At 40.1% G+C, this 17,586-nt stretch overlaps 1 protein-coding gene across 1 annotated transcript in view; it reads right to left on the minus strand.

Moving 5' to 3' along the window:
* Positions 1–17,586, minus strand: part of sgk1 (serum/glucocorticoid regulated kinase 1) — a 47,973-nt gene that overhangs the window by 7,262 nt on the left and 23,125 nt on the right. Inside the window, exons 4-5 of the mRNA XM_036147499.1 lie at positions 15,378–15,593; positions 13,053–13,116 (exon numbers count right to left, since the gene is read on the minus strand). Coding sequence (XP_036003392.1) covers positions 13,053–13,116; positions 15,378–15,593 — 280 coding nt within the window. The remainder of the gene's footprint in view (positions 1–13,052; positions 13,117–15,377; positions 15,594–17,586) is intronic.

Genomic DNA, 17,586 nt, shown 5'->3' on the forward strand with positions numbered 1-17,586 from the left:
TACATGTGATAAGTACCTTTTATTCTAAAACACAAATAGAACATGTCCAGAGGTTCACATTTTGCACCATCGTGTTTAGTTCAGGTGCAATGAGATGAAAACTATCAGAAGTGCTAGAAAAGTTTATACCAGCCTACTTGACTTTCATAGGCATGGCAGACATTTTGGACACTGCACTGGCGATGGAGGGCTAACTTTCCCTGTTGGTGTTGATTGTTGTGTTTACAACTAGAGGGTAAATGTACTTGTATAGCGCTTTAACTAGTCTGACGACCCCAAAGCGCTTCACACTACAACCAGTCATTCACCCATTCACACACTGACGGTGGTGAGCTGTGTTAGTAGCCACAGCTGCCCTGACTGGCAGAAGCGAGGCTGCCATACATCGGCGCCACCGGGCCCTCTGCACCGGCAGCCCCCCAATTGCAGGACGAACTCCCTAACAAGAGGGCACACACTATGCGACAAAATGCCAATGCTAAAGAAGCTGGTTGTTTACAGATTGTTATATCCAGGCGTGATGATGGAAAGTTGGGCGGAAGGAAAAAGTGTGATTGAAAAACCTGCGGCGCAAGCTACAGCAATCACCGCAGCCTTGGGAGGACCGTGGACAAAGTTCAAGGTTTGGAGGAGATTCACAAGTCACAGACCGCGCTGCTGTCAGTAATTCAGGAGCCAAAACAGAGAAGTAGCCAGGTAGTGAGCTTCAACTTTGTTGTTCCTTGTGTAAAGCCTCTCCTGTACCTGAGCCAGAAATGTATAAGCATATTTATGGCATAAGCAAAGAATCCAAGCTGATTGAGTTTTCACACTCAGTGATGATACGGGGAGCCAAGTACTCTGTGGCCGTTGATCCTCTGTGTTTCGTCACGGACAAACCCAGAGCAGACACTAGCAGGAAATGTTAGAGCCATTCATGCTTCCCTCGGCTAATAATGTTTATGGAGATGCTGATTTCATTTTCCAGCTGGGTTCGGCGTCCAGCCAAAAAGCACCAAACCCCTGGTTTAAGGACCTTGTTATCACTGTGATTGATTTGCCAGCAGAGCCGCCTGGCCTAGACCACAGGTAATCTGTCGAGTATAGTTAACAAGAAGATGAGAAACAAACACCTAATGGAACATCACACTGATGCAGTAATTCAGGCAAAAAGACCCCATAATAAATATTGAGTGCATACACTCTACAGGACATGGGCATACTTTTACGCAGGCCTACATTGTTGTGTATTATTTTTTCTATTTCTCATATAATAATTAATATTCTTAGAAACATTTTCTTTAGCTGTAATTCATAATATGTCAGCCAAGAGCTTTCATAAGACTTGAAGCTGCCAAAATGTCTTTGTCTCAGCTGTGGTTACATGCCTGGGATTCATCTCTGGATAAGTTTAGAAAGTTTTTTTGTATTTCAATTAAGGTTCTATGACTTAAGCCCAAACCAATTCTTGTTTTTCCCCCCATATAATAACATGGAAGGACAAAATAGACAAGCAACATGATCTTAATTCTCAGTTAAAAGGTCACTAATCTATTTAAGTGGCTTTTAGATGTTCATCCCACATAGTGTTTCTTCATAAATCCAGAATAAAACCCACCCAAATAAACTGCATGCAACCTGTGCACCGTTACACCACAGTGTGATACACTCTTCTTTCTTTTACTGAAACAGACCCGCTCCCCGGTTTGTTGTCTCTTCCCACGATTCCCAGCTGAGACCGTTCACACACTGGACTCTGCTTTGGAAATTTACTGGGTGGGCAAGGGTTCAGGCTTGGCGGTTGTCAAGAAATGCAGCTATAATTATTAACCCCGTCTCCTGATATATGTGCTATTTCAATATTTTGGCCACACGCGCACACCCGGGTTTTTTCTAAGAATAGTGTTTGGAAAATTTATTTCGGGGGAGTTCAAAGAATGGGAAAAATGAATGTCATCTTTATTTTTACGGGTAATGTTTGGTTTAATATTTACCTGTGTGTTGTTATGGGAGAGTTTTTCTGCTTTCATATTCTCAGTGTCTGTATTTATCCATCCATTTTCCACATCTGCTGATTCATGCAGGGTCTCGGGGGCGCTGGCGCCTATCTCCAGCGGTCAATAGGTGAGAGGCGAGGTTGTCTATATTTACTTCGATCAAATTTTGACTTCCTACAGTCAGTGTTTTAAGTGAATCCCTCGTTTTGTATTGCATCCCTTTTAATTAGCGTGCTCCTCAATTTGTTTCTGCCCCCATGTCTGATCGTTTTATTGGTTTATTTTCAGTTATTTTAATACGCAATGATGTCCCACTACAATATAAAAGGGCAATTTTATGCATAATGTCTTGGAAACACAACAGAGTGAGCATTTGATCCCTTTCTGTCAGATTTCTCACAAATCTGATGCAAATAGTTGAACTTTAGACCTAAAAACTTTCCCCTAACTGCTTTGTAACAAGTGAACTTTGGTTTTCTTTGCACTTAGAGAGATGTCACTAAGCAGAAAAGAATATCTAGATCAAGAAGATTCACACAAACGTCTTGACAGACATTGAAAAAAGACTTGCAAAAAAACTTTTCAACTTGTTGAGTTATACCGTAGTAACAAGAACTTTATTAACTGGCTCTGCATGGTTGGTTAAAATATGTTTACTTATATCTGATATTTTTATGCAGAAGTGCAACTTTCCTATTTTGTAATGATGTAAATCAGCTAAAAGCTTCTCAGAAGTAAAATTTCAGAGTAAAATAGCATTTTGTTTTTACTTTTCTTACCATCCCTTACCTTAAAACACAATAGACATACTCCCTGAACGTTTATACACGTTACAACTGATTTCCGTTTTGCGTATTTGCGGGATTATATGTGATAGATCAAAAGCAAAAACTACGCATTTGTGGTGTGGAAGAAAGATGATACTGAAAAAAAAAAAATCTGAAATGGCTGGTGGTCTTTTGTATTCAGCCCCATTTACTCTGATGCCCATAAATAAAATCCAACTGTGTAAATACCTACAACAAAAATACAGTACAAATTTTATTGCACACTTTAACCTACTTTTTCTTTAGCATGTTGCTACTTTGCCCAGAGCACAAAATGCAAAAACATCATTCATGTGTTTCCTTCATTTTCTTTTTGGGTTAAACAGGAAATACATTGGAGGCGTGATGTAAGCCAAGGGCGGGTTTTTAAAAGCGTAAATTTACACCAGAAGCGGTAAAGTAGCTCCACAGCTGCGTGTTTCTGTGCAGATAAGGACTTCACCACATGGGAAGAGCACCAAGTAAAAGGCACACCTAGCTGATGAAGTACCGTTGCGAGAGGAAAGGCAGAGTGCTAAGCAAAAATGGGTGCATGCCATCAATCCGCACCGTCGACAACAAGGTGACTTCTTGTTGACACGGGATGTTGTATTGCCGTTCATTCCCTGCCAAACAGGCCCGTGTACGCATCTGACATTAGAGTTTCAATCAAATTTAGCCGTCGCGTAGCATAAATACGCGCTTGGTACACGCGGATTCTGCTTCCAATGTAAATGTATTCGCTGATAAATGAAAAGCTAAGCTAAGCGTAGGACGTGCTACGCCTCTTTACTACGCTTACGCGCTGGAACGCAGGTGTATTTCCTCCTTTATGAGGCTACTATCATAAATGTAAAACTCGTATGATGCCAAGCCCAGTGAAGCCCTCTCTGTTTTGGCATCTTGTTATGGGTCAGTCAGACAGTAGTGAGCAGGAAAATATCTGTTTTTGCCTCTGGTGATTTATTGTAGGTGGTTCATAAAATACGTTTGAAGGCTCCTGTTCACAAAGCTGAAGATGAAAATGAACGCTTTTGTGTCTCAGCTGCACACTTATGGGGTAAGAGAGCTTTCTAAATAGATTTGTACATAAAAGGATAGTTGTGTCCATATCAGTCAGAAGTTGTGGATAACAAACATTTGTAAACTCATAATAATTTAAATCACATTCAAAAGATACAACATACGGTTTAAATAGTTACAACTTCAATAACTAATAAATACAAATTTCAAGTTTAAATTTGTGCTTTACTCTTTATGAACACAAACAGCAGCGGCTGCTTGAGAATACGGATTTTTTCTTTGAGAATACGAATTCACAACAGTGGTCTGACGTCACGGTTTCCAAGGCTGGTTAATGGAGCACAGAGTGCGAAGATAGGAGCCGCGCATGCGTTCTTCAGACTGACCGTCTCAGAATGCACCGCGGCTGCAGATTCATTCCAGACAGCGCAGAGCTCACAGTGGTAAGTTAAACACTCCCTTTTCTCCTGCTGCTGTTGTTCAAAAGTACGTTTTCAGGTAGTTTGAAGCGAGAACATTATACTTTTAAGCTTCCCTATGTGGCCTGTTTACAGAGTTAGTGCGTAATTTTAATAAAAAGTCCGACGTTGAGCGTCTGTGCCAACTGGTAGGTTTTTTAAGACTGACAGCCTATTTCCTACTTTTATCTTTAAAAAAACAACATTGAGGATGGTATTAAACATGTGATCACGTTGAAATTGTGACTATTTATCTGTAAATAATTAAAATGAAAACACAATTTTTATATATTAGTAACAGTAAAGGGAGTAGAGTTAAGCTACTTTGTCTAACCTTCACAGCATTGTTCATTAAGGAAAAGTTATTTCTGTCTGTCCACCTTTACAGCGATTAATCTATAAATTATGTGCAGTTAGTTCAGTTCATTCTTTCAGTGAAATGGTAGAAATACCAGAGAAGGGAAGCCATTTGTTACATTTACTATACATTTGACCCTTTCTTTCTTGAGAACTATAATAATCTGCACGTTAACCACATATAGTTTTATGTTGTGAAAAGGTGAGAATTGAAAAAAACAATTATGGTAACATTTGGCATTTTTTATTTACAGGAAGAAACAGAAACAAAATATGTGAGGATAAACACTTCTGTGCCAATCCTCCAAATATTTTTTAATGAAGGGGACCTGAAACCAGCCTTCAGGCTAAGAAGGGCCACCATCGTCCTCCTCCTTTAGCTGCTGCCCATCAGAAGGTCCATGGATGGCCACAGGAGATAGAGGTGCTGGAGACCCTCTGCTGGCTGGCCTGCGGTGCATCCTATAGGGAAACAGCTTGCCAGTAAGATCTCTTACCTTCTTGTCCTTAAATAGAGCCAACAATGACACACAATTGATACATAGATTATATTAATTGGATAGAAGATTAAGACATATCAGCATATTACCTAAATTACAAGTTAATTTTTTATTTGGTACAGGTCTAGTGGAGGCACGCTACAACAGACACCACGCCAAGGCTGATAAACATCGTTGAGCGTGTCTTTGGTGGTCTGAAGACACGGTGGCGTTCCATCTTCTTAAGGGTGCTGGAGGTCCGCCCGACGTTTGCCCAAAACGTAATCGCCGCCTGCTGCATCCTCCACAGTATTAGTATAGCAGCAGGTGATCAGCTAGATGAGGAGGTCGACCCAGAGGAGGACGCCATCCGGCGGCTGAAGACAGGGAGCTGCTCCAGCTGGCTGCATGTTTAAGTGAACATGACTACACCTGACCTAATGTAGATCAGTTTTAGTCATGTCCACATGCTGCTTCATTTCATTTTCATCACCTGTAACAATACATAAAATAATCAGTGAATTAATTTCCATTCCAACTTTTTTTAATTGTATGTTTGTAGGTGTTGTCTATTTGTATAAGATGTTAATAGAAGTTATTTGTTTTAAACCACGTTAGTAACTGTTAATTTGTTGAATATGTTACACCTTCATTCTGTTCCAAAGTTAAAACATTTGTCTAAAATAAATATCTGTTTTTTTTTCATATATTGTTACTATTGTTTTCTTTCCCACTTTCTCCTTTCAATTTTTCGTGTCCTCACTCAGAGGAAACTCACTTAGGAAAAACATTTAAAGAATTTATTTATTTATAGATTTTATATTAGGGCTGGACAATATAGAAAAAAGCATATTGATAAAAAAAATGCATATTGATGGATAGATAATTATCAAAAAGATTTAAAACCTGGCTCTTATAATATTGCTAAATGACTTGATTTTAATATATCACACACAAACACTCAATCCCAAATAAATTCTTATTTACCCAACATTTTTAACCATAACTGATTTTTTTAAAAGAAAAATAACTCAACTTAAGAGACCTGAGTGAGGTTATTAAATTCTGACAAAGAATAAACTAAAGTGACCAGCGCTGTTAGAGAAAAACTTGCGTACCAGAACTTTATATTGCGGATCAAGAGTGGCGAGTTTGAAGCCAGGTTTTTCATGTCCATCACTATGAAGCATGTTACTGCATGCGTGATGTCCTTATGCCGCCAGGACGCTTTGTCATTTTATCACAAAGAAGGAAGCCCAGTTTAGTTGCTGTACCTGCTTTGTTTTGGAAGAACTTCCAGAAGATTCCTAAGAAGATGACGCGGAGCCGCGCGGGGCTAAAACAGCTCGCGCTGCTGCGGTAGTGAGCGACTTACGTGAAGAAACAAGTTGGTTGCGTTACCAGACTTTGTTTTTACCGGTTCCTTGCAAGTTTTACAAATCACTGGTTTATTTCAGTCAGGCTGGCGAACAAGTAAAACCCCGTTTTGGGACCGTTTCCCTTGCTGCGACATATTCCCGTGCTCTGTGTTGTGGTTTGAGAGGGCGGCGCTTTGTGACGGCGTGCTTGGGTCCGCGATTACGATTGGTTGAGAGGAAGCAGTGACTGTAGCATCAACTAGGTTAAAAGGAAGAAAGGAAAACTGTCTGTATAACCAACTTTTATCGATCCTTTTTTCCCTTATTGTGCCACACGTCTTTCGACTGATATATATTGTTATTAAATTATCGTCCAGCCCTATTTTATATGATGCTGTCACCCTTGGGAGACATTTACAATTTATTCCAGCAATTATTGAGTTAATAAAGCAACACGCGTCAGTCTGATAAACACAAAACAAATAAATCAGACTCTTTTTTTAAATTACGCACCAACTCTGTAAATTGGGAAGCTTAAAAGTATATTATTCTCGCCTCAAACAATCTGAAAACGTACTTTTGAAGAACAACAGCAGCAGAAAATGGAGTGTTCAACTTACCACTGTGATCTCTGCGCTGTCTTCTTCTTCTTCTTCTGCTGCTTCTTCTTCTCTTGTTTTTAATGGCGGTTGGAAAACAACTTATAGGTGCATTACCGCCACCTTCCAGAATGGAGCATGGATCAGACACTCTGCGCTGTCTGGAATGAATCTGCAGCCGCGGTGCATTCTGAGACGGTCAGTCTGAAGAACGCATGCGCGGCTCCTATCTTCGCACTCTGTGCTCCATTAACCAGCCTTGGAAACCGTGACGTCAGACCACTGTTGTGAATTCGTATTCTCAAAGAAAAAATCCGTATTCTCAAGCAGCCGCTGCTGTTTGTGTTCATAAAGAGTAAAGCACAAATTTAAACTTGAAATTTGTATTTATTAGTTATTGAAGTTGTAACTATTTAAACCGTATGTTGTATCTTTTGAATGTGATTTAAATTATTATGAGTTTACAAATGTTTGTTATCCACAACTTCTGACTGATATGGACACAACTATCCTTTTATGTACAAATCTATTTAGAAAGCTCTCTTACCCCATACACACTGTGTAGGTATTATTAGACAGGCAAGCCATTGAGGCTCAATTATAGTTTAGAAGAAACTTATCTGGATGTGTGACTCTAATAATTGCCCACAGAATATACGTGAACTGAATAGTAAAGTATCTTTTAATTATTACTTGAGAATGCACTATTTAAATTTGTGAGTAGTGAATTATGATATTTACTGTATGAAAGTGAGAAATAATGTAATAGATATGAATGTGATAACTTACTTGGAATGATTTCTCATGACATCTATAGCAATGTCTACAATGTTTAATTCTCTAGTGATTTTTGTTTTGTCTTGTGGACCCCAGGAAGACTAGTTTATCCCACTTTTGGTGACAGCTAATGGGGATCTTTTTAACAATAAACAATTTTTAAATATGACCCTGTCTCTCCTTATTCAATAACTTAAATCAAAGCCGTGTTCTAGTAGCTTCCTGATGCAATCAGAAACATATGAACAATGCCGAGGGGCAAATAAAATGGAGTCACACACGCACACACACACACACACACACACACACACACACACACACACACACAGACGCTTGGAGGACAAAGCACACCTGCAGAGAGACAACAGAGCATACGTTTTTCTAAAGCAGTGACAGAGGAAGGGCATTCTTTCTAAATCCTTTCAAGGTGTCCTTCGTGTCTCTTTCTTGCTGCACGGCCGGGAACTTTGCTACACTTTCGCGCCGTGCAGTTTGACAAATGCATTTCTGCCTTGAGACAGCACAGGTGGCAGCAGTGCCATCTTTCAGAGCGCATGGAACAAAGACGTCTTCCTCACGGGACACAAAGTGAGGCGGAAACGACGCGCGCCGGAGGATCAAGCGTTCCTCCATCCTCAAAAGAGAATAATAAAATTACCTGGATAGCAGAGAGAAGTGGTGACAATGTCCTTCTTTTCTTTGCAAAATCACATAGAAGTAAAGAATATATAGTCAAAGGTCGAAAACAGAGGAATAACACTCCTATGTGATCTATTTTGGGGTTCTTTCGAGTCTGCTTCTGAGGATCAAATAGCAATGAACCAAAGAAAAAGAGAAGGAGGTGGAGGGGGCAATTCCCTCCCAGCCTTTTTCCTTTCTGGCTCTCATTTGTTTCTGAATTCACAGGCTGCTCTATACCCAGGCCCCCGAACAAGAGGAGGCTCCACTACAGCCAATCTGTATTATCTGTCACCCCTCTATATGTGTGCTCAGGGCACGAGTAGGTTATGTAACCCAGCATAGGCACCGACTCACACTTTCTAAAACACTCTGCTGGCCATTTTGTGAAAAGGACAGAAAGGCTTTGCTTGGGGTCCGGGGACGTGACAACTGCAGAAGAAATCTCGCTCTGTCACGGAGGACCAGCAGTGATCGGCATGTCCTCGTATTCACCCCGTCTGAGTCAGACGACAATCTGCCCGTCAAGTCTCTCTCAGTAACAACCGCTCTTTCTGTCGAAGATAAAGAGGATGTTTGGGAATCACCCGCTCTGCTGATGAACGTGAACAATCCTCAATGACACTGTTCTTATTGGTATTCAAAGGAGGACGACTACATCTTTATAGTGTCCGCAGACACGGTTTGTATAGATGTAGTCCCTTTGGCTGCTTATCGTCGATATTTGGAAACCTTTTCCAAATATCGACCGGCTTTTTTTTTGTTTATGTTATGGTGCAGGATTGCTGTAAATCTGCTTTGAAGCTCACAATACGCTCTTTGAAACTAATGGATTGGTTAGATGGCACGTTATTGGAGGAGATGTGCCAATACACACAATTGTCACATTACAGCCGCAACGCATTTGATTTGGATTTTATGTGATGAACCGACACAAAGTGACGAATCATTGGCCAGCGGCAGCACGAAGGCCGCATGGTTTTTATTCTTTCTACAAGTTGACATCTGAAAACTCTAATGTCCATTAAAATGCTTCCCCGCTTTACCCCTAAATAAAAATACAGCGCCACCAAATGCTTTCAGAAGCCACCCAATTAATCCGTCGGTGTTTGATTTGATCTCAGTAAGTGAAAGTGTTTTTTTAAGCTCCTCAAAGGTTTGTGAAATACCTTCAGGGGAATAAACCCATCATGCAGACCAAGCAGCATGCTGGACAGGTCCGAGGCAACGTAGCGGAGGAGATTAAAGCAGGGTTTGGTATAAAACAATATCTTAAGATTTAAGCAGCTCACAGAGCTCTGTTCAATCCATCATCCTAAAATTGAAAAGGGTTATTGCATAACCGCTGATCTACCCAGACATGGCCGTTCATGTAAACTGACAGGCTGGGCAGGAAAAACATCAATTAGGGAAGCCTGCCGGCAGTGAAAGGTGGTTCCACAAAACATCGACTGGCTCCCTGAGCACGGATGCAGCCATGCCTTTCAGAGACTTGTTTGTGAGAATAATACTTCATAATAATACCTTATGTTGAGTAGGTCTATTGCATCAAAATCCAATAAAATGTGCAGAGGTTTGTGACTGAAACATGTAGAATGGGAAATCCTTCAAGGTGCATGAACACTGTAGCTGTTACTGGGAAAGCTTTAAAATTTCATCCTTAAGTATGTTTCCCAAACGAAGAATTCAAAGAGATTGGGAAAGTTATCAAGAATTACCAACATCTCGCCACTTTTCTAATGGTTTCTGACCTAATTATTATGCAATCAGGTAGATGTGCCAGCATGTTCAGACATGCACCTCAGATGCTTCAGTGTACTTGTACATGGAGTCTCTTTTAAAGGATCAGTAAAGTATATGTTTGTCCTTTATTTGCGAATGTGTGCGTGCAATGGAGTAGGTGCGCCCGTTAAGCTGGGGTGGCAAGCTGGTACTAGTGTGTTTTAAATCTTAATAATGTGGGACAGAAAGTTGAACAGCGAACACAGGCACAACAGCACACACACACACACACACATACACACAGTGTTAAAATCCTGGATTTATTACATGTTATACAATAGTGCCTGATAAAGAGGAGCAGCACAGTTGGGAGTTGAAATGCTGATTCGTTGCACTGCAGCTGGATGATAAACTTACTGCTGCTTTTACTAAGACTTCCTCGAGCCAAAGGTTCTGCGCCTCCAATATTACAGAACACAATAAAGGTGCAGCTTCTGTAAGATTATACAGTCACAAGTTTGGCTCTATGATTATTACCAATAAATAAATCCCTTTCTTTTAACGGTTCCTTTTTTTGTGCACACCGCCGCCCCTTGCTGAGAACGACTCACACAAGCTACACTGTGCAACTTTTAAGCGCTCCTGCAGCCACTAATTGCGGAACTTGGAGCGACAGGGTGTAGCGGTGTGACAACAGAGGCCACAGGAGCGACTTGTCAGCAGCTTCTATAATTGCCTGGATTTCTCACTGCACACTCCCAAAAAAAAAAAAAAAAAAAAAAGAAGTCTCTTTACTGACAGGCAGACCACTGCCAAAAGGAAGCATTTTCATCAAAAAGTGGTTCTTGTCACATTTCTTCCTGAGAATGTTCCACGAGGGGGGCACAGATCCTAAACTGAATTTGCTGCCGTTGCACAGAGCTGACCCAGTTTTATGCTTGCAAACCAGGGTGACCAAACGTCCTCTTTTGTCGGGATGTGTTCGCTTTTCCCCGTTTTATCCGGGGCTTCCTGGGAGGAGTGGTGTGGGGGATTCGTAGATTAATCAAACCAACAGGCATGTGCTTAAATTGACTGGTGTGATGCATGGCACCCTTTGAAAGCTGGCATGTGTGCTTCCTTCTATGACCAAGGTGTCATAGATGTCGACGGCCACACGGAGACTGAAAAACATAAAAAGGCTGCACAAGTTGACTGAGTTTGTTGTTACACCTGGGCAAAGGGTTCGTGTGCACCAGAAGCGGCCCAGAGATTTTGAAGAGGCCATAAGCATAAAAACCATCAATCAGAATCACTGAAGATTTCACACAGTGCAAATGTTGGGAGAGTTTTCTCACTGATGCACAGCAGGTGGACTCAAGGAGAGGAAGCTGCTTACTGCTGAGTCACTGTATGGGATTCTGTTTGTGCAATATCATTTCCAAGACGCTTCTTGCAAAAAAACGTTCACGCTGATTTGTTGAGCAACGAAAACCTGATACTTAAAACCAAGACGACAGCAAAAAAATAAATAAATGGATAACAAGGAGGTTGAATACAAAATTCAGAAGAGTCATTCTTTTAAAACCTTGGTGATTTTAAAGTAATTTTTGTGCTTGTTGATTTATTACAGGCCATCTAAAATTCAGTAATTAACTATTATTTCTGACCACACAGAGAAAACATACTTCGAATATGTTAAACCTATGAGTTTTCTTTAAGTAAGCAAAAATATGGATACCTTGTTTCAGCGTCCTCTTTTTGGCAAATCAAAATATGGTCACCCCATATAAAAACACACACAAACGATGCAACTGTATTTCAGTCTCTATTGCTAATGAAGAGTCCCAATTACAATCTATGATATTGATTCTTATTACAGTTCATGTAGAATAAACATAACTAATATACAACAAAATTTAGCAGCAGTTGTATGATGTCTTTTTTTTTGTCTGTCTGCTCTTTATAAAGTACCAAGGAGGTTATTACTTTTTCATACATCACACAAACACACATGCACACACACACGCACGCACACACACACATACACACACTTGGTTCCCACTAATAAATTATCTCATCATCTAGAAACTCCCTGATACTTCATCCATCCATTTTCTGATCCGCTTTATCCCTCATGGGGTCCCTGGTATACTTGCTAAGGACATATATTTTTCTTAGATGTGTGAATCCACACATTATCACTATCACATTTGGGAGCAACAAAAGAATTTTGTGCTAGCTCTTGTCCTTTAGACTGGAGTGTCATGTGTTTCACAAATGGAGACTCCCGTGGAAAATTAAAGTTCAATGACTTACCGTCATTTTGGCAATAAACCGAGATGGACTCTCACCCAGTGGCACATATCTAGGCCAAGAGGCAATCACACCAGTTCACATGCTATCAGCAGCTGGACTGAGGTTGTAAACAGAGAAGGTCACCGTGCTTTGTGCTCAATGATCTATCCTGAGCACTGTGTCTCTAACTACTGCTTTGGCACATTCCACAAAACAAACAGTAATCTGTTTTTTTTTTTTCCGACAACGGCAATTATCCTGGCTTAAAGGACCAAGCGGTGAGGTAAGATCCAGTCATCGGGTTCGGAAGGGAAGGCAACAACATGAGAAGAGCAAAACAAAATGAATAGTGGATCATTTAAAATTCATCGCAAAAAAAAAAGGGTGATTCGACCGTGGGTGATGATCAGAAAAGAAAAAGTTGGGAGTATGGGAATGGCTGTGCAGTTACAGCTTTTTGGAAAGCTGTGAAGAACAAGGTGGGAGGAAAAGGAGGAACCAGAGAACAAAAACAACAAAAACATTTGTTGCAGAGTACTCACTGCTGTCGCCAGGGCAACAGTAGCTGTCCGGCTCCGACTCATTGTGGTAGTATAGGTCCATCGCCTAGGGAGAGAAATTAGGGAAGTCAGACAACATCTACATTCTTGCTTTTATATATTAATCTGGTATTAATGCAGGAATATCTGATTTTTTTTTTCACAGAAGTCTACTCCTCCCCAGTTAACCACTTTCTAAAGTGTCTTGTTTTTGTTTTAAAGCCTAGTTTGTGATTCCTCCCTGCTGCTCTCCACAGTTCCTCGTGAGTCTTCTCCTGAGATTGAGCCAGTCCCAGACGAGGCACTCGCTTTGTCTGTTTATGTGCATGCGGTTTATTTCAATTTCAATTCTTGTATCACTTATTCAGGGGTGTTCAACAGCTTGCCTCCTCTGCCAATCACTTCATCCCTGTTTAAGAGCTATTGCTGACAGTAGCCTCATTTCTTTCTATTTACTCTCTCGCACATACACAACTATACAGTTTTCTGTTCACATCTCCTTTTTGTGGCATCTCGGTTCGTATTAAATTTACACTGCAAGCTAACAGTCTCCCAACTCCCCACCACCCCGGTTTCTGTCAAGCCCTCTCTCTTATGTTGTTTATCGATTCAGCAGAGCTCTGATGGAGTTGTAGCCATAGAGATAGAGAATCTGGAGTTTCTGATCATTAATATTTCATGGCATATTTATTATTCTGAAAGCAGACTTTAAGTTTGGCTTCTGGGAGCAGTAGCGTGTGCCTGTTTGTGTTCAAGGGTGAAGGAGATTTTGAAATGATCAACGTGTGTTTCTGAAAGGATGGAGCCATTATTATCATAACACAATAAACTATTTTATTTATTCATCAATTACATATGAGTACAGTTTGCATAATCCCTTAATGAGTAGCAAGTAATTCATAAGGGGTTTTATGTAGGTTTTTTTTTCATAATCTCAGCCATAAAAGTAAATAAGTGTGTGTTTGGTTGGTTGTATCTTTATTTTAGCAAAGCTTTTTAGCCATAAATCTCATACAATTGCGGATTCTGTTTGTTTCCCTTTAGACAATTGGGTTAGAGAGCCAGGTAATAGTGTCTTTGAGAGGCCACAAAGGTTGGTGGTTGTCTGTCACTCTGGGTCCTTGAGCAAGACCCTTGACCACAGAAACCTCCCCATGAGCCGCTCAGGGTTGGCAGCACACTTCTCCCCAAGGGATGGATTGAATGCAGCGATAAATTACCTCTCTGTGGGACTATAAAAGGGAAATATTTACATTTATTTGTCAGAAAATTGATTTGTGAGTTAAGCAGCTGAGTTGAGCATTTGGGCTGGGCCCATACACTGCAAAAACGGATCTAAAAATAAGTAAAATGTTATTAAAGTTAGTGTATTTATCCTTGATTTGAGCAAGTAAATAAGATTATCTGCCAATGGAATGAGTATGTTGACCCCTAAAATAAGATAATTAGACATCCTGCACTTGAAAAAGGATGATTGAAATGAATTGTTACTATTTTAAGCGCACAAAATCTTATTCCATTGGCAAATCATCTTATTTACCTGCTCAGATCAAGGACAAATACACTAATGTTAAGAAGATTTTACTTATTTCTAGTTCCGTTTTTGCAGTGTAAAAAGCTTGCCACACTCCCTCTGTTTCGCTCTTTGATTTTGTATATTTATTCTTTAGGATTGTGTATCCATAGACTCCGTTTAACCATCTGTTGTTCAAACCAACGTTCCATCATATTACTTTTTTGGGTTTTTACTTTATGAAGAGGAAAAACAATAGCACATCCTTTTAAAGCTCAATAAACCATGATTATGTTGGCTTGTTCATAATTTAACGTAAAAGAAATGCCTGAAGAGGAAAACTGATAATATTGTTATTTTCTGGCATTACTTTCTGTCATAGTAGCTTTTTATCTTGTCGTCAACTGTTGAGTTTTATTGAGTAAGAAAAAGTTGTAAACAACAATAATGGTTTCCTCACACCAGCAATAAGCCGTCCTGATCCTTAAACTGTTATTTATTTTCTTTCTTGTACAGATTATCATATTCAGCAACACACTTGATTATCTATTGAACTTTTATTTCTATTTAAATCAAACTGGCTATTAGCTGCATTTAAACCCTCAAACGAATCCGGCGGTCTCATACTGATACATTTTCCCATACAATAAAGTAATAAAATAGTCCAAACTTTTAGATAGGTCAAGTTCTGATCAATGGTAATTAGATTATACATTACAGCATTATGTAATCTAATTAAATATGAGTAACCTTTAAAAACCTTTCACGTCTCTACTTTTAAGAGTGTGTAGGATGTCTTAATCAGTAGCTTGAACCTGTGTACGCTGACGGGGCTGCCAGGTATCCTCCATGGCATAGCTGATGTAGGGTCCGCTGCAGATGGAGCACTCTAAGATCACCGGGCTGGCCAGGAGGGGCGAGGTGTGAAGCGCCCAGCACTGACAGCCTTCCATGTGAACATCAGACTCCACCTCCTTCTGTTTGCCTGCATTCTCGTTGTGGTGGCGAGAGAGCATCCTCCACTTACGCACCTGTAAATCAGGATGAATCAAACTTTTTGTTTGCTCGGTAATAGTTGGAACAGAGTGGTTTCACTTATGTGAATTTGGAAAAAGACTAATTGGGGGGTGGGGGGGGGGGGGGGGTTAAAATCAATTAAGAACTATACTAAAAATTTACTTTGTGTAGGCTAAACATCAGTCATGTTCATATAAAATACGACTCAAGCATACTTTAGTGCATTTAGAACAAATATCCACTAAGATCATAATCAGAATCAAATATATAAAGGGAAAAAGAGACAAATAAAACCCAAATATTTGTAAAACTTTAAAGGGGAACATATCACATACTTTAGAGTCAGATAACCTAACAATATTGAGTGTGAAACATGAATCCAATCCAATTAAAAAACAAACAGACCAAAGTGCTGTACAAATTACTATCAAATATACATAAACATTAAATTAATAAAATACAAGTATATAAAATGTACAAAACCCATCATTAAACCAAAGCCCTATTGGGCATTAAAGGCCTGCAATAAAAGGTGTGCTTTTAAAAGAAATGTAAATTATTTTATTACCATTGTCATTATTAAAATTGCTCTTCTTCCACATGTGCTGAGCTCTGCGACACTCACGTCTGGTAGTACGAGTAGAGCTGCGGCTCAGGTTCAGCTTTAATTAATCTCATCTTTAAAGGAGCCACAGTGTCCACAACAATCTGACAGCTTGTATGGAACCAGGAACTACGTTGCTCTGTGTCATGACCCACCGTACAATTATTAAAGTTCTGATTAAAAACAGTGAAACTCAGAGTGGCAGTGGAAGCGCTAATGATTCAGGAACAGCAAGCCATAGAGGCAGGTCTAAACAACAGGAACCTCTAACATAGCTGACAGATCATCAGAAAACGCAGCATAATTGAAATAATTTACATTACATTTGTCATATAAATATATACATGACTGAATAATTTAAGTGATACCCATAAAAAAACTTAATGATGTAGTAATAACTGTGGGGGCACCATCTAGAAACCTCTCAACACCTGGAGAGCGGCAAAAGGAAAAAATATATTTTTCTTAACAAAAGAGTCCCTTTAAATGGTAATATGTCAAATGTATTTAAGGGAACTGAACATAGAACAGGGTAAACTGAAGACTTTACAAAGATCATCTGCAGAAAATTGCTTTAGGGATATAATCGGGTAGCCTCGTGAGACCATCCTGATCTCGCGAGCTTTCAAGGTTTCACTCGCAGATCAGTCTGGTTACCCTCCGTTGAAGAAAATTTGGAGCCGTTCACCAAACGAACGTCCAATCAGCGTTGGCTTTGAGGCGGGTTGAGGTGTGACGCAACGGGAAGCGCGACAGTTCAGTCTAAACAACATGGCGGCTTCAGCCGATGAAACTAGCGTTAGCGTGGCTATCGAGCAAGTTTTATCGGAATTACAGAGTATTTCTTTGCTGAGCTAACGAGCCTTTACCTGCAGCAGCAAGAGTAGCTTGGCTTGTGGTTGTGTTTTCGTCGTCGCTCGTAACAGAGCGACGACGAATCTGATTGGTTTATTTGGCCCGTCTATCACCAACATAGGCCAATCAGCTAACCAGTATTTCCGCCCCTTCCCAAAATTACTTCAACGGAAGGTTTCCAGATGGATATGCGGAGCAAATCTATCTGGCGGAGTCAGGTAAATAATCGGGTGAAGAAGATGCATTTTTCATCACCTACAAGAAACAGTCCCTCTGTATCTAATCCTTTTTGCAACAGGATTATGAAGGATTTCTATACTTACATTTTAGGGAAGGAACAACCCAAACCCAAAAGATGAGCCTGCAATACATTTTTGCTATTTGCAGTATCTGTATTTCTAGCAAGGATTAAACAACCAGAGCACTGTTGTGTTGTTTGTGAGCATAAAGTTCAATGGGTAAGAACAATTTGTCTTCACTGCATTTTCTGTGCTTTATATGTCCACAGTACACATTGCTGATGTCTGCAGACCACATTAAACATAACC

Source organism: Fundulus heteroclitus, chromosome 15 (assembly GCF_011125445.2).
Source record: "Fundulus heteroclitus isolate FHET01 chromosome 15, MU-UCD_Fhet_4.1, whole genome shotgun sequence".
Taxonomy (NCBI): domain Eukaryota; kingdom Metazoa; phylum Chordata; class Actinopteri; order Cyprinodontiformes; family Fundulidae; genus Fundulus; species Fundulus heteroclitus.